At 39.7% G+C, this 25,297-nt stretch overlaps 1 protein-coding gene across 2 annotated transcripts in view; it reads right to left on the bottom strand.

Annotated features, from left to right (window-relative positions):
- PCDH15 (protocadherin-related 15) overlaps positions 1-25,297 on the bottom strand; it is a 371,643-nt gene that overhangs the window by 4,305 nt on the left and 342,041 nt on the right. The window contains exons 30-36 of one of the 2 annotated variants that reach the window (XM_009881484.1): positions 21,036-21,254; positions 18,213-18,221; positions 17,108-17,218; positions 5,943-5,964; positions 4,350-4,388; positions 3,029-3,102; positions 2,093-2,225 (exon numbers count right to left, since the gene is read on the bottom strand). In XM_009881484.1, the coding sequence (XP_009879786.1) occupies positions 2,093-2,225; positions 3,029-3,102; positions 4,350-4,388; positions 5,943-5,964; positions 17,108-17,218; positions 18,213-18,221; positions 21,036-21,254 (607 nt within the window). Of the gene's footprint in view, positions 1-2,092; positions 2,226-3,028; positions 3,103-4,349; positions 4,389-5,942; positions 5,965-10,401; positions 11,895-17,107; positions 17,219-18,212; positions 18,222-21,035; positions 21,255-25,297 lie in introns of those variants that run through there. The other variant, XM_009881476.1, reaches the window with a different exon arrangement.

The following is a 25,297-nucleotide window of genomic DNA, read 5'->3' as shown; positions in this document are numbered from 1 at the left end:
TCACTAGCATCTGTATCAACTTCTTCTGGGCTTTCATCCATGCTATCATCACCGTTAATAGCTGCTTTTCCTCCCTTGTCTTCTTCAGTAGCAGCAGTTTTTGCATTGGCAGATGTTTCAGAAACTGCCTTACTCGACTTATCTGCTGTCTTATCAGGGCTTGCGCTGACTTGCTCCACATCCACTTCTTCATCTTCTTCTGACACCTCTTCTATCGTGTCTTCTATTTCCAGGCTGGCAGAAGAGGTTTTGCTCTTGTAGCTGGATCCTGAAGTTTTCCTGTAGCTTGTGTCCCTGTCACTACCTGATGCGTTAGAGCTAATACTTGACTTCTGGCTGGATCGCCTCACTCTGCCACGAGAGCTGCCTCCCCTGCTTTTTATACTAGACCTTTCAGTGCTTCTTCTACTGCTGGACTCACTAGTCCCTGATTTGCTGTACGAACTTCGCGTAGATGAGCTCTTTGACAGGCTACCATCTTCATCACTGTCAGAGTCTTCCTCATCATGGTCCTCTTCAGATGAGTCCTCCTCTGAGTCACTGCTAGAGCTGGAGCCAGAGTCATCATCAGAATCCCCAAAATCATGCCCAGTTTCTTCATCTGAGTCCACAGTACTTTCAGTGGCTTCATCTTGGTCCAGAGTTACTTTCAAGTAGTCTTTATCTTCTGACTCGGAGCTAGAGCTACTACTCTTCACGGATGATTCATCTGAAGTGTATTTTCTTCTCTTCTTTTTCTTCTTCTCATAATCACTGTCCTCATGTTCGCTCTCTGCTGTGATATTTATTGAAACTCCTGATTTTGCTTCATCTCTTTCATATTCTTCCTCTCCTTTTCCTCTTGCATGCACTGAATCTTTGCTAATGGGCTCTTGAAATTTTCTGGAGACGCTAATGCGCTTTAACACGTTATTTAGTTTTCTCATCGAAGGTCTGTCATCTGTCGATTTCTGGAAGTAACTTCCCCTGATAATCATGCTTTTCTCACCGTCCGCTTGGCGAGCTGACATCAACTTGGCATAACTGGAATCTTTCCTACCACCTTTCACTCTCTGCAGAATCATCGGGAATATCTTTGCTTTCTTCCATGGAGAGCGAGCAGACTCAGTTCTTCCTACTGGTTTGTGAGCACTGACTGCTACGCGACTTAAATGCACCACTGCTTTTAGTTTCCTTTTTCCCTGGCTGGTCCTATATGCTCTTCCAGAACCATGTCTTAGATCCATCCCACCACCTAAAGGTCTACCTTCTATTTGAGCCCCTGCTCTCTGGCTTATACCTCTGCTTGAAGGACCTCTGCCTTGACTCATCCCCTGCAAATTATGAAAATGGAACTTGATTACAATTTGAAAGATAGTTATTGTGAAAAATCGTACCCTAAAATAATCAGTAGGAACAAATGCAACATTTTTCCCCAAAGCAAAACTAACTTACCTGTTTTGGAATAGCTTTTAACCAAAGTTATGGGGAAAGTTTTACTTCTAGAGTAAGCTGCAAGTGCACAACTACCTTACTCTACAACAGGGAAAAATACTGGGCTCAGAAATGTTATCTCTTCTCATTTAATTAAAATCCATGTAATGAATTAAGAGACCAGTATTTCTGAAAATTAGATTTAAAAAAAGGAACATTTACATCAACTTTCTTCTGGCTGCCACTGACATTTTAAAACTTCTTTACATTCCGTTGTGAACTTTATGATAAATGAGTTTAGGTGACTGCTTTTCTCAGTGGAAAATCACCAGTTATAAACTGAATATTAGTAATACCCTATTTGGTTAACAATATAAAATGGCATTACCTAAGGCTATGTGGATTTTTCTTTGAACTAGAAATCTACATTGAGGGGAAAAATAGATGTGGATATTAAAAGAAACTTTAAAGTTCCTTTTTATTTCTAGAAAAAGGGAAAGAGGTGCTGACACAAACTTTATTGGTCATCAGAAAGGCAAACAAGGATTAGCATTGCAAGAGCTGCTTATTTGGTCTATACAGAACACCATATTCTAATCAATTACAAAATCCATTTGACAAGGTTTAATGGTCCTTCAGCTTGTTGCAGAGACAGAATCAACACACCGGAGGCACTTACCTCTTCTGCTGTCGATCCATGCGGACTATAGTAGTAGCCACCATCATTCTCCACCACGACTTCCCCATACTCATCATACATCCCCGAAGGAGACAGCAGTCGGCGGCGGCTCCCATACTGAGGCAGTTCATACCTGGCAAAAACACCACTGTCTCTTCATAACGTGCACCAATGTGTTCACGTTTGTCTCCACACACAGCAACAAATGCACACGCTCACATCACGGAAGGACGAATATTATTCTTTTTCCCTTAGTGGTAACATAATCCAAACCCTCTTCCTATTGCAATGGGCTGCAAGCCCGTTACAACTGCAGGGCAACCCGAATTGCGACATCTCGGGGATCAGTCAAGAATTCCCCAAGTGACCTTCTTTCCAGGTACCAGATTTTTGGGGGGATCTTTTTTATAATTACGAAATGAAAGAGCAGGTTCCCTGGAATCAGTTCTGGAGAATCCCTGTAAGCTTGTAAGAACAGCAATAATCTCTGAAGTGCTTGCAGTCAGATGGGCATTATCGGAACAAGGCAGGATGATGTTTTTCTAGGTAAAAGGCCAGACGCTGGCTGGAAACTGTGAGCAGAATTATCAGTCACTGAACTCAGGCTGGTGAGCCACAAAAGGGGAGGAGATGATGGAAATTACTTTCCAAGACAGCAGAAATATGCAAATAAAAAAAGTGAATACAAACCTGGCGTGATGGATGGGGTATACACTCTGCAAGCATAATAATTACATTCCTAAAGAAGCGGGGAGTTACATAACGCCCCTTTAACTTTTAAAAAGACTTTTGTTGTCAGCACATGCCTTTGTGGACACAAAGATTAAAGTAATCCTGTGGCGAAGGGAAGTCTCCAGATTAGATGCTGCAATAATAAACATCACCAACCTGGAAAAGCAGCGTTTTCAGAAATATATAGGAAAAATGAAAATATACCCATGCTCATAACTGTAGTAATCTTGCCCATAGTATTCCTGCCCTGGATCAATTCCCGACTCCATACTTAACTCCTGTCAGAAGAGAAACACTGATTGAATGCAAAGTTATACACAGTAATGACAGATGAAAAAGGCACAAACAGTGTCTTAAAGTGCAAACAAGCAAAATAAAAAATGGTAATAATTTCAGGAACATTGACAACTGTCAAGAACCATGATGAGAAGCCAAGAGGAGATTTAAATGACCCATTCCCTCATGTATTCCCAGGGAGTGACTTTTCTAAGTCAGTTAAATGCAGACCTGCCCTGGTGTGGGACACTTGTCTCACTTACCCTGTACAAAACCCTCTTTTAGTAAACTGGACACACAGTAAATACGCTGTCACTTCTTGCACCTCCCTCAAAGGAAAAAGCTGTGTTGAAAAATTAGAGCTATTTCACTTACAGTCGTTGTCTTTTTTTAATGTTTTCTAAACCATCAACAATCATGAGCAGCATCGGAATAAGCCAAGTACTTGTCTGTATCCTGCAAAAGCGCCAGTGTGTCCTTAAGCTCATTTCACACACTATTTGGTATTAGGCTGCTCTGTGGAATACATCTGAACTGCAGTATGGACACAGAGCACCAGGGCTTAGGTTTTGGCAAGGGACTGCATGTTGTCTCTATCTCACAGCTTCCTAGAGGTTTTTCTCCTGTCTAATGAATTTAAAGTTGTGTCAGAGCATCTTGTAATTACTTATAATGACTGCAGAAACTATCACTATTCTCTACCACAAAAATACCATTGATAGGAACATCTCACAAAAGCTATGTTTGCGCTATTGCTTATTCTGGAAATGATGTTGGGCCTAAAAGATTGGAAATAGAAAGTATTGGGTTTATAATCCAGAGCAGCCTCTGCACTTCACAGCACTGTGCTAATGCTTTCATTACCTTGGCAAGCCAACTGCTTAGTTCATCTCTAGGTACAATAATCAATTATCAGTTGACTGACATCTGAAAAAACAGATGGCGGTTGGACAGCAAGGAAATTACTCTGTCTGTGAATCCGGACAAGAAACTAGGAAAGCTTTTGGTCTGGGTGATGAAGTCTGTGGGAGCAACTAAAAGATGCTCAAGGGGAAAATACCAAGAAGCAGTAAATTTAAGGCATTTACTTAAAACAACATGAATGGGGTAACAATGTCAGGACTTTCCTTTTTCATCTAAAAGAGTCAGGGGGAAAAATATTACCTAAGACAGGCAAATTTTTATTAGGAAATTAAGTAAAAGCCATTAAAAAAGTTATAGAATAATTAGAAATGAAAAACAGTGGTACCTCTGGTCTGAGAAGAGAAGGTCTCAGCAACTGCTGTTGCTACAAAAGAAAATTAGAAAGGGGTTAATTAGGCAGCAACAATTAAAGTGCAGGTCATTTGTGTTTGAGTTAAGATTGGGAAGACATTCTGAAAACAGAGGTCCTTCAGAGCCTTCAGGCAGTCACCTGGATACTTCCATACTCGGTGAGAAGCAGACCACTGCTAAGCACCTAATGCAGTAAAATCACTTTACAGTCCACTGTTTCTTTTGCCAGATATAAAATCAAATTCCCAGTTTATGTGGTGATTCTCTAAATTATTTAACTCAAGAACTTCTGTCAGAGCCCAAGAGAACTATTGTGCGGTCCACGTTGGAGACAGCAGGGACACAATGGCAGACAAAAAATTATCCCTGACAGATAGAAAGCAAATCTATGGGAATCTGCAGTAAAGTCTGTAATTCAGCTATTAAAAACCTGAAGTGATTTGATTTCTTACATTTCTACTGCAATACCATTGTTTTCATTCTCTATCTATATTTATACACTTCTGTGGTTTTTAAGTGAGTACCTCCCAACCACAAATTAATTTACAATACCAATAAGGCAGCAAAGGATTCTCTCCCTTGTTTTCTTTACAGTTTGTGTGTGATTTCTTTCTGTATGTGGCATGCAGTGAGAAAAACATGCTGATGTGAGGGAAAAGACCCCAGGAGGCTGCACAGAAAGGACGGACAGGATGATATGGCTCCTCTCACGTATGTCACAGCTAAACATGGGTCATTTTTGGTAGTCATGTTGTTAATTACTCTGCTGCTCCAGTTTTCTGCAAATGACAGACTGATGCACATCACTTGCGGTTTTGTAAATTGGGATGAGATTTACTCAGGAAAATCAGTGCCATTGTCCCCACACTCCTCCCAAAACTTGGTGGCACTATATCAGCCAACTTTCTGGGCCAAAGCCAAACCCTGAGAGAGGGGGAAGTTCTGTAGCTGAATCAAGAGAAACAAATCAGCTCTACAAAGGGAGGAAAAATCACAGCAGAACAACAGAAAACTTGGAATTTGTAGAACACTACTGAATAAGGAGTAGTAGGCTCCAGATGCACACCTTAAGATTAGTAAAACTGATCTGGCTCTCAGCAGTAAGTATCAGCCTTTATGATAGAAATGTATTTTGTAGAACTTTCCAATTATTAAATGAGTTAATTCAGATTTCTGAAGTAAACTCGCCATGTTCTTCACTGCTGGAGCAAAAGATGCTGGAAGAACAACAAACTACAATGAGTTGCAGAGAAGGTCTGTGCAGCCCGGCGCCAGGCCCATGACAGTGGGCAGCGGGAGATGATTAGGCGTGCCGTAAGAAAACACAGCAAGCACAGAGGGAAACTGGTTTTGGCAGTTTGTCGAGCAGCAATCTCCTAGCCTGGAGGTTACGTTTGTGCCATGATGGTTACTATCCCCCAGTGAATCTATGCCTCGTGAACTTTTTGAACCACTTCGTATTTCTAGCCTCAAACACCCAGTAGCAACGAGTTTCACCACATAGGCTGTATGGGAAAAGTAGGCTGATGTAATTAATATTTTAAACAAAATTGGGGAACACCCTTACCTCTTGCTGTGCATATCCTCGCCTAGAAGTCAGAAAAAGAAAAAAAAAAATTAGTATGCTTCTCTGAGACTATATAAAGATGCACATTGCCATTCTTTCTGGAGAGAGGTGAAAAGATAATGTAATTAGAAATATTACTAGCAAGAAAAGAAATACATATCTACAATACAAAATATGTTTTTCTTTAGATTTGCTCTGGACATACGAATTATTGCATGAGAAAGGCTAGTGAATCTTTGGGATCTTTTCTTGCTTTAGGTTGCGAATGAATGAGAAGAAATCCTCAATCCCCAAAAGCCAGAGAGCCAGTGCACCCAGTGGAACACAGCAAAGGGAAAGGGGGTGAGTGCTGCGTTTGGTTTCCTTTGCGTTCCCCTAAGACAGATCACCTTCTCTGTTGTCTCTGAGACCATCTACAAAGAGACTCTTATTTCGTGCATCTGCTTAAGCACTGAAACAGTTTCTCTTCTACTTCTGGACTTTCTGTATCCACTCGGGACTTGCTAGAAATTGGCCTGGAGCTTCTATTACTAATTTCTTGTAACAACGTTATTATTAAACCTACATATTTCCTAACATTTCCTCTGCAGGGGGGAGTTAAATTCTTTTTGCTATCTATGATTATTTTGCCACAGGCTTTGTGCTTTTGATCTTATTGGAATTTTTTTGTTGTTGTTTTAATTCATTTTCTTGGAGCCATTCCTATGCGTGACAAATGCCTTTACGTTTATCAAGTTCTCTATTTCCACATTTTGTGCCAGAAAGTTAAAATGGTTTAGACAAAACTCAGGAACAGCAATTTAGGTCTTAGCATTATTATTAAGGATAAGCCTGGATTTTTTTAAATTTCTTTTTTTAAGAAGGAAAGGGTAAATGCTCAAAATTACATTGAGCTTAACCTGGTACACAGACAGTAGTCTAGGGAAATTCTTTAATTACACTTGAGCAAATAATAAAGAACAGAGTAGAAGTCCTTTTAATTCTTTAATATCACCATCTATAAAGTCTTCTATTAATATTCAACACATGGAATTGATTATCAGCATTAAATTAATGCTGTTGCCCATATAATAAAAAACTAATGAACAACTGAAATGAAGATTTATCATCAAAAGATGATCTGTGACTTTTCAAAGCCCACTTGAGGAACACTGTATTCACTTTCCATATCGCCTACTACAATCTTCAGATAAAGAAGGTCTTGTGTTGCACAGAGGATAAGTAAGCCTATTAATCTTAATTACTCTCGAGTAGTCACTACATTGCAGATTAAAAGCGTAATATAAGTAATTCTCATTCAATCTGGAATTCAACTTTCTTAAAAATAGCACCATGCTGTGTTTTGAGAGATGCTTATACTTCTCGTACAGTTTTGTGTGGCCATGATTAGAAGAAAAAAAAAGCCCCCATAAGACAAAAAATACCCATTCACTCAATACAGCACAAGGATCTATTCTGATGAAAAGGCAAAGGTCAAAACAACATCATTTGTTTTTGGGAAGGGATTAAAGCTCTCCAGCGAGGGAGGAATTGCTTCTGGATAAACATTATCAGCCAGGCTTCACTGCAGTCCATCAGACAGAAATCTTCAATGCAAAATGGGAAGCAAGGACATCGTGCCTATGATGATGCAGGATAATATGACAGCTAGTGTAGGCTGCTGGTACTTAACGTGAAAGATAAAACAAGAATGAATTTACATGTGCAAAATATACCAACCTTTCACAGGTCTCTATTGCTAACATAGGTTAAAGGAACTGTGATTTCCCTAAAGCAACAATTTTCCCAATTACTGGCATCCCAGCAGGCATTTACTATTTCGTACTTTATATCTGTTTTCACATTAAAAGCAAAAGCATCATAAACCCCAAATACTACAGATACTACTCAGAGAAGGCAACTGCTTATCAGTTGGCTCTCACTCTTAAAATTGAGGTTTCCTGCAGTTCATAGCTGGAACTGAGGAGAAAGAATCTCGAAGGCAGATGAGTAATAATGTGCTACTGCTCGATATCAGCTTTGCAATCTCTGCTCCTGCTCAGAACTCAACCCATTCAAGCTGATGATGAACGGATGAGAGATATATCCAGGGTCACTTCTGACACTAATTAACCAAATTAGACAACCTGAAGAAGGGGCAATACATTTATGTATGCTCAACTTCTTACCAGCTAATACATTGGTTAAAATACTTCGCAGTGCTGCAGAACTGCAGGAGCATCCAGACATCTCAATGGGACAGAACTTCCCTGGGGTGGGTTAAAAATACATGCTACTGGTACAGTTTCTTTCCCGGTCTAATAGAACGATTTTTTTAACAAAGGCCATTCAAAAAACCAGCAGGAGAACAAAGGTTACGTTAATTCCAGGCAAAACGAAACTAGGTTTCGCAAACTTTCCAACTTAATAAAGGTTTCCAGACTGAGAAACTAGGTGTTCCCCATTAGTGAAGAACTGATTACCCCCCACTTCTGAGACTGATGAAATGAAATATTTAAAAAGGAGGACCTGTGTGATCTCTGTTCTTTCTGCTTAAGGAATGCCACAAATAATTGTAGCCAAATAGAAGCTTTGGAGTTTAAACTGTGGATTACTAAACACCTGCATCTTTGCTGCATGACACTAGACACTGCAAAATTAGGTTATATTTGTCTAGTATTTCACTAGGGATGTAATGAACTTCACAAAAGCATCTGTTACGGATCTACAAGCTCTAAAGTGGGATTTGGGTACTTAAATTCAGATCTCTGTCTTAAGGGTTGATCCACTCTGACCATGCTTAGCACAATCATTTCTCATGCGCAGCTCTGCATGCTTTCCACTGTCCCACTGTCTCCATGCCTGGACCATCGCAGACGGACAGAAGCAAGTACACATGTAAGCCATCTTCTCATTCCAGCTCTTAAATCGGAAAAGTTTCTCTACCTAATAGCTGCTGAACTTTGTCAATTTGCTGCTGATGCTGCAGTCGTGCCACTCGTGGAGAATTTAGCATCATCGGCAGGTATTCTACATGTGTGCATCTCATAAATGATACAGATTCTGTTACAGCAAAAATTGATAATCATTCCCCTCATACATTTAGCTCCTATATGTGCCTTGGAAATACAGTCTAGCCCGACAAGAGTTTTAAGGAAAGAAAAATTCTAATGTATCAGCGAAACTTGTGTAATGGAGTTCATGGATTTTGGCTCTGGGACAAAGAAAGAGAAACTACCTTCAGCAGTTTCTGACTGAAGCATCCACACATGTCCTAACTGCAGATTTAAAAAAAAAAAAAGAGAAAAGAGAAAAAGCCAAGCACCATGGAAAAGCTGAGTATCTCTAGACAGTCTGATAAATAAGTAATTACCTTTTTGCTCAGGATTACATTTGATACTGAACTGGGGGCTTAGGTTTTCTTCACTATGTCATATCAGCCCTTCCCGATACGTTTTTTAAAATACTCATATTAAACATAAATATTTTGAATTTTGGCAAAAGACTAAAAGGAAACTTGCAAGTTGAACCAAACTAACATTCATTTAAAATGCCAAAACTGCTTTTACTTCCCATTTTTTTCAAAAGATAAGCTAATTTACTATAACTGACATATTTAATGTAAAGGTCTGACTTAGATGACTGAGCAAAAAAGCCAGTAAGGAAATCCATGTTACATGGATTTTTACAAGTACTTGAAAAATCTTCACTTGGTGACACTAATCAGAGTGACTTTATTACAATTTAAGATAAGCGAGATGTTTCAGCTGTAAAGCTCATGGCAAACTAGAGACATGAAAATTAAAGAGAGACATCAACAACATGCACATACAAAATAAAAACCAAACAAATGCTTTGTACATTAAAGAAATTTACAAAATAAAAACTTTTAACATGCAGTTACAATATAAAAAAATGCAATGGAAGGCAGAACATAGGTAACAGGAGGGAAGACAGCCAGGTTTATTGACAAATGAAGACAAAACTCTTCTGACTTGAGATGCAAACATAAGCTGAAAGAAAGCATGCCAGCATAGCAGAGCGTTGCGTCACCTCCCACAGAACACGAAGATGCATTACTGCAATAACTCCGGCTCGCTATTGCGGAGCCTGCTTACTACCAGTACTTGCTTTCTTTGACATCCAATATTTGACAGTGAGATTCCTCCCAGGTGGTACATTTTAGGGGCAAAGCAAGAGATTCCAATTACAGCTGCAGAAAAATCACTCTGCTTCCTGATACTACCTACAGTGAAGGCTGCTTAACATAAAGCAGTATCAAGCCCTCTGCCTTTTATGACCAATCCCTGGGTAAAAATGGACCGTTTTCCATCATAGAACCACAAGATGTATCTCTGAGAAAACAACTTGTAGAATTATTATACATTACAAATTTCCGAGCGAACAGGAAAGACAATGTCTCTCAATTTGGGATTAGGACTGAGTAAGTAGTGATATACAGCAGAAAAAGGGGTAAAGTCTGAATTTCTAGAGAGTCTGAGGCAGATACCATGTGCTGCATTAGAGTCATCTCACTCAAAATGTTACATGCAGAAAACATCCAACCGTAAATATTACAGTGCTGTCGACTGAGACGGAAAGCGTTTCTCAAGCTCCTCCACAACACAGCTCAAGTTGCCATTCTGCTGGTTGTGCTCAGCCGCAGCTTCTGGAGTTGGCAGCTCTGGTGTTGCAACTGGTTTGAGCTTAGAAACGTGCTTGGGCAGAACGTGGTTTTTGTCTATTTGGCTGTACATGTTGGCCACAGACTTTTCGATCGCCGCTAAATTCTGAATGTTTTTAAGAATACCTTTCAGCTCCCTACGGGGAGGAGGATCTGGCACTGTGGCCAGTGGTGGTACAGCTGGCTGTTTGGCAGGGGATTTTGAATGCTTGGCAGGAGAGAGGTGCCGGGTGGTAAGAGGAGATGAAGAAGAAGAAAGAGAAACTGTGGGCAGAGGTGGAGGATGCGGTGGCAATACAGGAGGGGATGGAAGTGGTGGTGGCGGTGGAGGTGGCAGCAGTGGAGGTGGGGGTGGGGGAATTTTAGGTGGATCTGGAATGCTTTCTATAACTTCTTTGGTGTGAGGAGCTAGAAAACTTTGGCAAACGGATTTCTTTATCCTAAAAGACGGAGGAGTTGGTTTGCGAGTTGGTGGAGGAGAAAGTTCTTCAGGATAGTCGTGGTGAGTGATGATTACAGCGGGGACCACGGAGGCCTCCGGTTCAACTACTTCAGCACAAGGTGTTGGAGAGGACAGAGGAGAAGAGCGAAGGCAAGGAGAAGCAACCACACTTTTAGGAGACTGCTCTAGCACATTCTCTCCTTCTTGGAAACGGATGCTGTGTGTTGGCGATCTGATGGATTTCACATCAGGAGATTTCACTTGCTTTATTTCCTGCAAAGCCTGCTGCTCAAACTGTCTGGCCTTCTCTTTTACAGTTAACTTGGGGCCACTTATTTTTTGAAATAGCGGACTGCTAATATCAACACTGCTATGCTGATTTTCAGTTCCTTCATTCTCTGCTTTGAGTCTCTCCTGTTGCCACTGAATGGGGTCCATGATAACTGGCCTACTCAGAGAACCAGGCGCGTGTCTCTTAGTAATGTGAGTTGGTACCGTCCACGCACGGTGACTGCCTCCCAAAGAGGCATCTCTCAAGACTAGTGTTGAAGGAGAAAGAGTATCTAGAGTATCATTTCTTTTCCGTAGAAACTCAGCAGCAGCGGGACTTTGAGTGACACCTTCCACATATAATGGGTTTTGAGTAGTTAATGGGTTCTCATCAGATAAAAAAGTAATGTTACTTGAAGATTTGGGGAGATTATTGTTCAATGATCCATTGATATTAGATTGCTTGTGAGCCTCAATAGCACGGGAAGCAAAGCTGCTTATAACTCTCTGACGGTCTCCTTCTTCTAAGACTGACTTTTTTCCCCTGCTTTGTTGGAAATGGTAGAGAAGAAAAAGACTTGAAAGAAAAGAAGATAATCACATGTGAGGAAACATGCATGGACATAGACACTTATGAGAGAGAAAAAAAAGAACTTATGATATGAATCAGAGCCATTAAATTACTTCTAGCAAGCTACTACTACCCAACAGAAAGATCACATTTACTAGACTACTGGGCAAGACATTTACTTTTACATCTTCTTTAAGGGAGAAGGACTTGGAGGAGGAAGAAAAATTAAAACAAGTTTTCAGGTACTCAGCAAGTTCAAAAATAAGTTAACCTCTTTAAAAAAAGCCCTTAGATTTCACAAGTATCAGTCAATACTGTACCCTATCTCCCCAGTGACCCAAAACATCAATGCTACATAGTTATGCGATACCATTTCTCTGAGATAATATGGACTCATGGTATGTATACTGTATGTATGTATAATTGCATCTCCATCATTCAAATGGCAGTGGCACTGTGTGACACTGCACACAGCCAACACAGAATATTCACAGGGATTTTTACTTTAAACCTATTCTATAATAATTGAGCATCAAAACTCTGCTATTCTATAAAACACGTGTATGATTAGGCAGTCTTTAAGGGTTCTTGCATTGCTTTTTAAGGACTGACCTTAGGTCACACGCAAAATTAGAACAGTGGTGCGAGCTGACAGTGAGCCTGAAACTGTGGCCCCAGGGGGAGTCAGAGGTGCACCCAGACACACCTAAGCGTAGACCTGTAGTGTCCCTGTGAGGTGGCACACGGGAGCTGAAGCCAGCCAGCTGAGATGCATCTCAGACTCGGACCATTCTCCTGACACTGACTCTTAAAGAATTACCAAGCTGGGCACTGCTTCTTGCATTTATGATACACATATTGACGCAGAAGTATCAATGTGTGTTTGAATTTCATCTCTGCACCACATTAAATCAAATGAAAAACCCTTGCAGTTGGACTACATTGAATTTCTACACCAAAAGTAGGAGGTCTCACCATTTTCTGCAATTTGTCTATCACCTCTGAGTGCCTCGTTAACCTACCTTCTTCAAATATTTTTAATACCACAAACTTCTGAGCAGATTTTAAGATAAACAGGATTTAAAAACCAAAATCCCCGAACTGCCTGCTAGAAAAGTGTGCCCTTAGAGCCCTATTTTAAATAATGCTCATCTGAGGCTGAAAATAAATTTATTTCCCCCCAACCTGTGACAAATTTAAGATATTGGCCAATGTCAGAGTGAGATAGAAAAACAAACCTCTTATCCTTTCGAAGAGAAGATTACCCTCGTCAGCAACGAGATTAAATCAAAATACATTTCCATTGCTGCCATATACAAACTCATTGTAACTGAACAGAAGTGCTGTCTAGCATGGGGATGCAAAAAAACCCACCAAAACAAAAAAACAGTCTTAAAAAGGACAGCTACTCTAAGAAGCTCTCTGGAATATTATATGTATCTGTAAGATAGGCTATGGTGAGAACACAATGGCATAAGGGAACATTATGGTAGAAACGGGGTATAAAGACTGAATTCCACTTTTCTACGGTTCACTTACAGCTTCACTACCTCTGCCTAATGCTGGTACTCCACATTTTGAACGCCGTACTTAAAACCTATTTATTTTCTGCAGTTAAGCAACTGCAGCTGAAGTATAGCGTGAGTAGCAACGCCTTCTACACATGCACAAATCAAAATATCATATAAAACTTTTAGTGACTTAAAGCCATCCAATAGTTTCAAAAAACCTTCTGCACAAATCAAAATATCATATAAAACTATTTTTAGTGACTTAAAGCCGTCCAATAGTTTCAAAAAACCTTATCAGTTAAAAACTCTAAGTCTTGCTGCTACCAAAATTTGAATTGTATTTGGAATTTCAATAAAAAAAGGGGTTAGGCTTTATTGACAAAGGAATAGGGGGAAAATTACATTTTCCATGACTACGTGAATGTTGGAAGACAAAATTTTAGATCTTGTGGTGAGATTTTTCCATCTATTTTGATGTTGTTTTTTCATATCTCAGATACTATTACCAAATCAAAACAAATGGGAATTTAACCTCTGGTAATTAAACAGTCTCTAGCAAAACTGGAAGAGAAATTTAAATAACTGGGTACTGGATAGGAGTTAATTAAGAGATATTAAATCTCCTCTAAGCTATTTAATATATGAAAGTCCCCCAAAGGCCTGCATTTAGTAATGAAACACATCGGCTTCTTAACTTTTGTTTCCTGTTTTGACTGAAAGATCACCCACACAGAGGAACTACAGCTTCCTAATGGTGACAGGGGCCTGAGAGGATGGATGAGAAGAATCACTGCAGGGATCACTCTCCCACTGGCAAACAGCACCCAGCAAAGCTACAAAGGGTTATACCAGTGAATAAACTCTCCCCTAGCACCGCAGTTCTCCAAAAACCACTATGCCTAAGGCTTGCCTTTGGGCAGAATACAACTGTATGGAAAATAACTGACTTCACACTAATAATAAACTAATTCTTTATTCTAAAGCAGCATACTGTGAGGTTGGTCAAGCACCCTCAGTCTATCTAGAGGCGAGAGAAATAAATGATTCTGAACTTGTAGGAAACCCTCCAGTAGAAGGCTCATGCAAGATGACATAACCTTGATGCTACTGGAACAGATTATTTCAAAAGCTTCTCAGTTCCTTCCTTGCTTCACAGGATGGCTCTCAAGTATGAGGTCATCCTGCAATCTCTCTCTGTTTATGTATAGGTGTTTTAATCAATGAGAAACATCAGCTCACCAGTTTGAAGCATATTTGTGTAAATTGAAAAAAAAGTACCTGCCTTGCAAGGAATCGTAAAGAGCAGACAAGAAAGATTTTGCTTGCATCCAATTGTGAGATTTCAAGTTCATGAACTGAAAGCAAACCTCTGTGCGTGCACTCAGTGGCGGTTCTGTTTGTTTTTTTTAAGGCAGTAGGACTATTTGGCTTTAGAAATAATACCATTCAAGTTCAGCAATCATACTTCATCTCTACCTCCAAGAAAAGGATAAAGAAGCACAGAAGTATTGAAACTTCACAGTAAATGTCTTTCCTGTACTTGATCAATGGACAAATAAATTATGAGTTTCAGACTGCAAGGTTTAATGGGAATTACTGAAAGGAAAATTAACTAGCGTTTCTACTAGCTACAAATATTAAGACAATGAAATGAGCTTACTTACTGATGCCTATGTATCCAAAGACAGAGAAAAATGAAAATTATGAGACAAGGCAGATTTAAAACTAAAGAGCTTAGTTCCATTTCATTTGCTATAAACACCAAATTAAGAAAACAAGACACGAGGCAGCACCGCAAATGAAAGATGACTGTCTTAGGACAACGAAAGACAGAAAATACTGTACTAAAAATAATGAAAAATGTTAATAAAAGGTATTTCCCAAATAATAATTTCCTAAGGTATACCAGTGCTTTAAAATCAAATACTTGACCGGAAAAAAAAAGATAATTTGTTATTATTTTCATTGAAGCATGTTATTTTCTTTAAAATCCTAAGGATGCTCATTTATCTTGTAAGGATTTTTACTAGGTTATGTTTAATCAGTTCCTTAGCATGATGGATATATCTTAGCTGTATGCAAAGGCATCTAAGTGAAAATATTCCAAATACGGCATCTTTTTTTGGTGCAATAAAACCCAATTTTATTCAAAATGAACATAAACCTAAGCCTCTAAGTCAATACTGCAAATCTGTAAATTTGCACCTATATGTTGCAGTACAAAACCATAAAAAAATCTTTGCAGGTAAAACCCCAGCAAACCGAGGCTTGTTCTGAGCTTAGCATAAAGTATTCATCAGTACAAAACACAGATTCATCCATTGGGATATCCGATTCCCACAGATAATCAGCTTTGTATCACTGCCAGTAAAATTAGGAGAACTAAGTCATTACTTTCAGCAGAAATTTAGTTAAATGCAAAAGAAACAGGAATGTTTTCCAGCAGGGCACCTCACTGTATATGTAAGTGTGTACAGCTGTGATCTCACGTGGTTCACAAGCAGAAGCGCTCACATTCAAAAATGCGACTATATGCTACTGTTGAATATACGTTTTTCCTCCCTTCCTGCCCAAGCAGTAACACCGCACAAAGGCAAAAGGCAGGGGGGGAAATTCAGCAGTTAGGAGAAGCTATTCTCGCTTCAAGTATAGCTCCTCTATTTACATAGAAAAGCTCGAGCTCTGGAATTATTTCAAACAGAGACTGCGCTCAGATAGCCAGGAGTTAAACCAGCAGTGATACGCTCTGTCATGCCTCCTTAATGTTTTATAACCTCAATCACAGCATCTGGAAAATTTCAACTTTCTGAGCAAAACAAATAATGCTTAAAAATAGAGTAGAAGTTGGGCAATCCTCAACAACACCAGCAGATCTCTCTCTGCCTGCCTCCAAACATATTATTGATGCTACGCTCTTCAACGTTCCTTGGCTTTAAAATATAAACATAGATGAGTAAGTGTGGCAAGCTTATCAACAAAACCCCCTAGTAGGATACAAATATTAATTGGCCATTCTCCACTGTAACATTTTCATACCGAGAGTTAAATTGTTATTGGAGTCCATAAACTTCAGATTTATGGAAGCATGAAAAGGTAGGCAACTTTGCAATATTATTATTTTACAAGCATATAATAGGTAAAAGATATATTCATTGAACTGCCGGTGCTTTCTCGATTTTTATAGTTCCTTTACCTTTAATTTCAATATTCAAACAGTTTTGAATTCAGAACAAAACCGCTCACTTTACCCAACAGAATATTTTTTACTATAGCAAATGGGGGCTTTGGGGCAGCAATTTCATTGGATGGGTTTAGTGAACAGCTTTGAAAAATGTGGCACGCTGGCCTGGATTTGCAAAGGCACTGAAGGAGCCCAGTCCTGGCTCACCCTGGTGAGCCTGCCGTAGGCTCTTCCTCTAGAAAAAAACACCTGGTTTTCTAAATCTTGCTTTTTGCCAACTTAAAACCTGTTAGAGATTCCCCCATGCACTACAAGAAATCCCCGTTAGCAGGTTAAATTGTTTTTTCTCTGCTTACAGAGTAATCCTATTTATTTTCTGGATGTTTGAGAACCCCGAGCAGCTGGGGAAAGACCCCTTTGTGAAGAATCGCCTTTTTGACATAGACTGCATGAAGCGATATCCCTGGAAAGTGCATCGTAGCTTTGGTCACTGACAATTTTATTGATGTATCACAAGGAATACTCACATGGTGCTGTCGCCAAGCTCTTCATAGAGGTTATTGGCAGCAGTGCTTGCTGGTTTGCCTGCTGGTAAAGCCATCTGGATTCTCGCAGTCTTTGCACACTCAGCCTGTCGCCTTCAGTAAGCCACGTAGGGAAGAAGAAATACTCATCAGAAACACTCTATACCCTAACATAAGACAAGCTGTAAAGCAATCTATGCTTTTTCCTGCAGTTTTCGGAACATCCCTGCGTTTTGTCGTCTTCAAAGAAAAGTAGTAATATGATAATCTTTTCCTGGCTTTTTTCAGCTCTCTGTTACGTGTTCTCTCTCGGTGGAATCCCCGAACTCCCCCTGGACAGAAACCTCCTGACCAGCAGTGTGTCACTGCCACTGAAGGTATTTCCCAGGAAAAAATGTCCGTGCTAGCTTTGACACTGCTTTCATCAGGAGGTCTATCTGTTCTGGCCGGCCAGGACTAACAGTGGAGAGAATAAGCTCTCGGTCAAGTGCTTCATTCAAGTGCCAAGAAACACAAAAAAAGTCTCTAGTAAAGCTTATCACTTACAACTCCTTTCTCATTAGAGTTGGCTGTTCTGTCTTAATGAACAGTCTTCCTGAAAAACTTATTTTCACTATGAAACAAATTTCTATTTTCTATATAGAAAACAAAACCTGGGGTCCCTCATATGCGTAACTTCAGGAGCGCCACTGAGGTGACATAACTGCTCTACCTCGCTTTGGTTTTGAGGGTGGTCGATACCTGATCAGTTTTAGGGAAGCCTCTCTATGTGCTCTAGCCTGATGTGCTCTGGCTTGCTTGAGGAACACCACAGACACAGAAATACTTACTTTTTTCTCTGCAGGAAATAGGCACAATAGTCCTGAACCACAGTATCTTTAATATGTGCTCACATGCAATAATAAAATCCACTGAGTAGCCATATAAGTGACTCTTAACCTCGCCATACATGGTGTTCAGGAACAAGCTGGAGTACAGGGAGTAACTCTTACTGAGTCTCAAGTACCCCTTCTTCTTAAAAATAAAGACTGGTATGTTGTCAGTATTCCTATGCAATTCTATTCCTATGCAATTTCTATTAGAAAAGAAGCTGAAAATAAGTACTTACTCTTTGAATCTGTTTTGTTATGCAAAAAAAGATAAAGAGATAAAAAGGAAGGTTAAATGAATTCTGTTTGCAACAATTGTCCTAAACAGTGAAGCTAATGGGAGTAATAAACTAGATGCTACTTAATTATTCCACACATAAAATTACAGAATTAATGACAAGTTTAAAGAATCATAATTTCCAGCGCTGAACAGTGTTTAGCTGCTATTTGTGATACTCTTGAAACAATTTTGCAGTCAGCATAAACATGAATTACAGCGGGGGAAACTGCTTTGGGCTTACAGAAAATAACTCCCTGCCACGCGCACACACAGAGAAAAGAGTAAGACATGAAAATGTGAATATAGCTCGTGATATTTCTGTAACAGGTGGACTATCAAGAGGGCATTTTCATAATTTTTTTTTCTCATTTTAACATGCTTCAAGAATGCTATAGAAAAAGTCTTCAGTAGTGAAGGAGTACTATTTTGGGTTTTATTTAGAAGATACCAGTCATTCATGATTAGCAAATAATATATTATTTATAGTTACCTAACGGGGTTGTACTGGATACTGTATTTTAAAGACACTATTTAATAGAAAAGATAATAATAATAGTTTCTGGCTTGTTTACAAGTCATAAATGTAGGCACTGAGCTGCATTTTGACAGTGATAATTTTATAAATTAAATGAGTTTTCAGTAACTATTATTTTTACAGCATTTAGTAGGCTGATCACTGATCTGGAAAGCACTGAAGAATGGACCTACTGCACAGAAAAAGTTTTAACAGTGAGAAAAATCTTAATATATCCATTATATGTGCTGTGAATATGACAGTTACATTTATCCCACTACAATCTCTACGCTCAGTGGCAGACTGGAGCACCTACTTTGCCAGAATGTTATCAGGAAAAATACTGAAACTCCTTTTGAAAAGGAGAAAAAAGGCTGCAACGCAAAAACAAGCCATAAGGCTCAGGATAGCTTTTGTTGTTGATATTAACACTAAAATTCCTTTTATTTTCTTTGGCACTCTTCAGTGATATATTTTTCATAAAAGTATAGCTTATTCACAATGGTCTGCTATAAATCCAACCCCAAGTCATACTTCTAGACAACAAAAATGTGATTTCTTGATGAAATGAAGTTAGGCAGATTCCTTAAAGCTCTTAAAAGAGCTGATAATCTTTTGGTAATCTAACAGATGTCAAGGAAAAATAGTGCTATTAAAGAAACAGGCAATTCAGATAACAACAATAACAAACTAATTGTAGGTTGAACTGGTTCAGTAGAGTTTCACTGGAAGCAAATTTTATATACAATTTTGGGAGAAGTAAAGGAGCTTTGAGACGCACTGCCATCCCAATGGTGCAGAAATCTGTCAAGCTCTTTCAGACTCCTTTAAAATTCTTATTCCTTTGGCACAAATTGTTTGGAGAAACTGGGATTTAAATATAACCCAAAGAATCTGCAGTAACCATCAAGACATAGCTATCCTTGGCTATTTTTGTGATGTCACTAAGGAGAGTGCCCTCAGGGAGGCTGCTGGTTTTTCACGTAAGATGCGCTTTTTAAATGATGACTAACATAGCGCTTGGCTAACTCCTCACTGCAGTGCTGAAAGGCAAAATGCAAAGTTTAAATCTCACCTGGCGTACTGTACCACATCTATTGCAGCATTCAGATTGTAACTGCTTTACTGTAATGCATGTGTATCAGCTCTTCCATGCCCTCTCCTCCCACAGACTGATGCAACACTGCAGCAGGAGTCTGCAGAGGCCCTGACACTTCATTGCCCTCAACGCAATGAAAGGAGCAGATGCCAAAGCATTTTTGGTAGAAACAAAACAAACAAACAATAAAAACAAACAAACAAACAAAAATCCAGCAGTGCTTTGGAAACTCCTTCTACATGGTCCTGTGGAGCAGAGGTTTTCCATGATGTGGGCATGTTGCATTCCAGCTAGTTCACCAATTTTAAACTGAAGATAGAAAGATATGGAGGTACAGACCGATATATAGAGAAGTTGAATATAGCCATTTACTGGGGAAGATGCATAGAATTATTTATGTTTTGATTCTGTAATGATTGGTAATTCTTTGAGTGCTCAGAGCATGCACGTGGAATTAGAAATCTTTCATGGGAAGAAATTAAAGAATAAATATACAGCCTTTAAGTCCAAATACATTGATTTTAAATATGGGTGGACCTGAATAGGCTTAGTTAAGAGGAACTTGTTAGTGATGTTGATCCTTTAATTGGTCTATTAGTCCAATTACATAAACCTCTTGAGTCTATGAGAGGTGAGTGAAAATATCATGAAGGTTCTCTCTGGTGTATGCTGCTTTAGATAGTGCTAAAATGGCACAAAATCAATTCTTCATGAAACATTTGCAATTAAGAAGCATACAGCTGGGGAAAAAATATAACTATGAGTATTTTAGGATTTAAACAAAAAAAGTTGAATCCTCTTATTTGGCCTGAGCTACACAAATTTATTTTTGATTCTTTTTTTTTGGCATGGAATTCAGCTCTGAATCTACACTTGTGTTTCAGACTTCTGGCTTTTGATCTTGTGTTTTGGCACGTATTCTAAAACAGTTCCTGCACCACAAATTTAGAAAGAGAGCAAGATGCGCTTCCCGTGCATTTTCTCTTTTCATACACAGCCCACATCAAGCATTGACCAACTCTTGGTCAATGAGGCAAGAGGGAAATTAAAAATATTCCCCTTTATAACAACTTCCTTGTAATGAAGGATAATTTTCAAAGCAGTTCTGCTCAGAAATGTAGCATACCTACTACAACATTGCTACCACAAAAAGGAGGAGGAGTACTTACTGTCTGTAGCTGACCATAACTATTAAAATAGCTGGCATACAGCAAAGGATGATTATGACGGCCAGAGCAAGTAAGGCGCCTTCCGTGTAGCCTACGGCTTGTGCCTGCTTCTTGACGTTCGCTACCACGTCTGGGGTGCGGATCTCCAGGATGCGTCCCCCTTGCCCCAGGTACGGCTGAAACTCTTTATTGATATCCAGCAGCTTGCCATCCAGGAACCTTCAATGTCACAAAAGAAAACTATTACAGCCAAGTTCATTAACTGTGTTGGAATTACTGCATAGTCGGGTTAATAACTGTGATCTGATAAAGCACGTACCTCTTCTTTATGTGCTTAACAATTAGTAATTCCCCATAATCCCTATGTCAGTGATAACTCCAATGTACTTAATAGCATAACAGTTTAAACACTGAAAAGGAGAGGTGAGCTGAAGCTTATCCTCATTTCTAGGGGCAAAAAGTTCTCCATGTCATTGAGAGCAGCATGGCAAACCGCTTGCTTTGTGCCTTTTCCTTCACTGGTTTGTTGCAGAGGATTAACTAACCCTCCTGCGCATATCCCTGAAGACCACTCTGGCCTAAAGATCAACTCGATCCTACTCTAAAAGCAGGTAATTTTTAGAGGACTTTGCTCTTCTTCTTAGGGAAATTCTTCGGCTGGAAGGATAGCCAACAGCTTGTTCCCTTTTGACTTCCCTTCCAATATTAAAAAGAAAAGGGATTTGGAAAAACTATGCTTTTATTAATATCCTCCCCCTGACCCCACCTGCTGCATCAATTCTGCACCTCATTCTCACACCTGCTCTGTCTAGTTGGCCTCCATGTCTCTGCTGCTTCCTTAGACTGTAGCGCTGGTACTACTTCTTGAACTACTCGAGTAAGACTTTTCTCTTACAGCACGGGCTGTTTGATGGCAAGAGGAAAACACAGAAGAACAGCAGTGATCAGATGAACTCCTCTCCAGTGGGAGTGAACATCAGAGTAGCTGAAGGATGTGCCCTCTCAACATTTGGCACAGTGCTTGAGGGAGTTTATTCACTGGCTTCAGGCTATTTGATAGCATCCTCTCCATCATGACAATTTTTGGATGGAATCTGTAGCAACATTCCTGAGAGGTGCAGGAAAATTGTAACACGGAAACCAGTAACATTTTAGAAAATGCTACGTCATCTGTACTCGTTTCCTTGAAGTCAAATTGGAGGTCACAACTGAGATTACTGTAAACCGCCTCCTCTTTTTTCTTTTTTTGAGAAGAAGGAAGCCATTTCTTCTGGAGTTTCACACCTCTTCTAAAAGGAAAAGCAATAATTGCTTATAATAAACTGTAATTTAAATTTCAGGGGTTCTCCAAACACTGCCATATACCAGAACAATCTCGACTAATGTTACTAATTACAGGAACAACAGGACATCGATACAGCTATCAAAAAACCACAGTCTTCAAGCGGGCCTAGAAGGCACACTGTTAAGACAGAGTTAGGTCCTAGGCAAAATTAGGGTATTAGCTAACCAGGAACCACGTGCTGCTGTCGCTGCTTGCAACCTGTAATAATGCCCATCTTCCGCCTGTGCATCACCTACGAGGGGAACTTGGAACAACGTAGTTACCAAGCACAGGACTGGAACAGTTCCTGAGAAGGCAAATGCAGTGGAAGAAGTTCAGTATCTCATCTGATAACTGGCAGTTTAAAGACAGGTGGCCAAATGCAAATCCTAATCAAATGACCTCATTTCCCATTGGACGGAAAGTTTTCTGTTGGATGACTTTTTAACAGCAAACAGTATGTTTGTTGACGAAATTTACTTTAGGAGTTTGAAAAAAAATATTTTGGCCAAGGCTTTATTTGAAAAAAAAAAATGTATTGGCCAAGGCTTTAACTTCCAAAGGAAAACAAAAATTCTTGGATCACTTTTGAAGTGAGGATTGACAGTCTCACAAGCTGCCAAGTAGCAGGAACCAGCTGTACAGATCGAAGTAGGAGGCACCCTCTGGATGGAGGAGGATCCTGCTGGCCCTTAGCTAGAGCAGAACCCCAGACCCTTACGTGTATAGCAGTTCTCCTGGAGAAAGGAAGCTAAGTGAGAAAGGCTAAGATTAAAAAAAAAACAACCCAAAACCAAAACCAGCTAAAAATATTCAGAAAGGATTTCTGCATATAAATTCTGGATGTCTAAAGTCAGAAATAGCTTTTATTTCCCTCCTCCGATCATGTGACAGAAATTACACTCCTAAAAGACCATTTCTTAAAGGGTGTTCATTTCTTACAATTGGTTTCCTCTCAAATTAATTTACTGATAAACTGTCAAAGCATTTTTTCTCCCTGTTTTTTTTGTTTTTTTTTTTTTTTACCTTTGGGAAGGATGTGCTCTGATCTGTGTGCGTAACCTGTTAGCTGGATCTCGCAACATGCAGGCTGAGTTCAGCCCGAATGAAGAAATGGTACTGGCTTCGTGTGACTACTTTCAAAGGGCAGTGGCTGCTCGCTCACAGACCCACATTCTCACAAAAAGCAACCCACGGTGTTTTGAATAATAATTTTCCTTTGTATTAGTATGCTCTCTGATATTCACAACTAAGTCCTTGATTCCTTCCGCAAAACATTTTCTGGGTATTTGAGCAAAAATCCTTTTTCACAGCTAAAGATCTGCAATGATGGTTCACAAGACACAAACAGAGCTCTAATTCTTTTTTTTGTACGCTAGATGTCACTGGTGCATATTACATGTCCTCTGTGTCGGCAGAAGCATTCAGGTAGGACGGCATTAAACCTCTGGAAGATTTTAACAATCTCTCAGTTAAAATTCTGTTAGCATTTTCTTGACAAACCCTATTTTAACAGGTTCGTAACTCAACTGTGCACATTTACTCCATGATGAAACATGACACATTGTGCAAAAGATTCAGATAGGGTAAGCATTTTATTTTTAACGGTGGACATTTTCCACTTAATATATGCAGGAGAAATTTTCTGGATTCAACTGCTTTTTATGCTCCGATAAATCAAACTCTCTTTCATATAAAAGATAAAAAAGAAGGCTGATCGTTTCAGTCTGTAAAATTATCTAAGTGGCCTCAAAGTCTTTCAGGAGTTTGTGGTAGAGGGAGAAAACTACAAAGCACAGTTACTATTCAGACCTATTTTTCTATGTAACCAGACAGACTGCTGATTAATAAAAATGTCAGGTAATCAGTCATAACGGTCCTAAGGAAAAGTATGAATCTCTTGTTGCGTATCAGTCTTACGAAGTACAGAATAGGGAAAAATCAGCCTATCTTAAGAGACACGTGGGTTTCCCCAGCTGGCAGTGAGGAACACAGCGCGGCTGTTATGCCCACGACTTCTAAATCACATCTTTGTTTTCCAGCCAAACAATTGGCTTGAATGCAAATATATGGGATTGGGCTACTCATTTGGGACTTCCGGATGTGAGGCAGTCCATTCAAAATAGCCTGGTAGTGACTATGGCACAGTCTGTGCATGCGCTGTCGCTGTGCACATCAGCATTAATCCACCTCATCCGGAGCGCACTGCATTTCCTTATATCTCTTCATTTCATAAGCGACTGTTGGACGTGACCTGACGAACTGCCGAGACATTCCCCAGAGGTGATTACGGGAGCCTCAAACATCAGCGTTGGTTTAGTGGGGTTTACTTCTCGTAGAAATGCAGCTCTGCAGCTGGTCAGGAGTGTGACTTTGCTCATGCTGACGGGCATTAGCTGTCTTGCCCATCCTTTCCTCGTGGCTCCAGTTCAAGCCAAGCACCTTTGGGACTCCAGCACGGCTCTGACTTGTGCCTGGCTGCCAGCACCAAGCAGGATGAGTCACAAGTGATATTTGTCTGTGTGCCAGCAGCAGGCCACCTGCAAACCTGAACAGGTCGCTCTGCTCTGCTCTGTCCTCCATCTACCCCCACATTACTTAAGAGACCTTTGCAGATACTGGTTTCAAACAGTGACAGCTTTAACATAAACTCTGTTAAAGTCAGGGCCTCCACTGTGTTTTGCAGGCAGAAACCCAGCAGGGTGTTCCCAAAAAGCTCATTTAAGAAAAGCCACAGGTATCTTCCAATACACAGTCATTTTGTAAGTTGTGTTAAAACCACAACTGGTGGAATTCATATACTAAATCTGTGGTGTTGGTACAGTTCTCTCTTCTGTATGCATCGTAAAATTTTTGAACGCTTGGAAAATACTTTGGCTAAATTTATATTCCTTATTGCTAGGTAAATTTTTAGAATGGGGGGGGGGCTCCATCTCTT

This window comes from Charadrius vociferus, unplaced genomic scaffold, assembly GCF_000708025.1.
Source record: "Charadrius vociferus isolate BGI_N301 unplaced genomic scaffold, ASM70802v2 scaffold390, whole genome shotgun sequence".
In the NCBI taxonomy this organism is placed as follows: Eukaryota; Metazoa; Chordata; class Aves; order Charadriiformes; family Charadriidae; genus Charadrius; species Charadrius vociferus.
The sequence above is the reverse complement of the archived record's forward strand: the minus strand, read 5'-3'. Positions and strand labels throughout refer to the sequence as shown.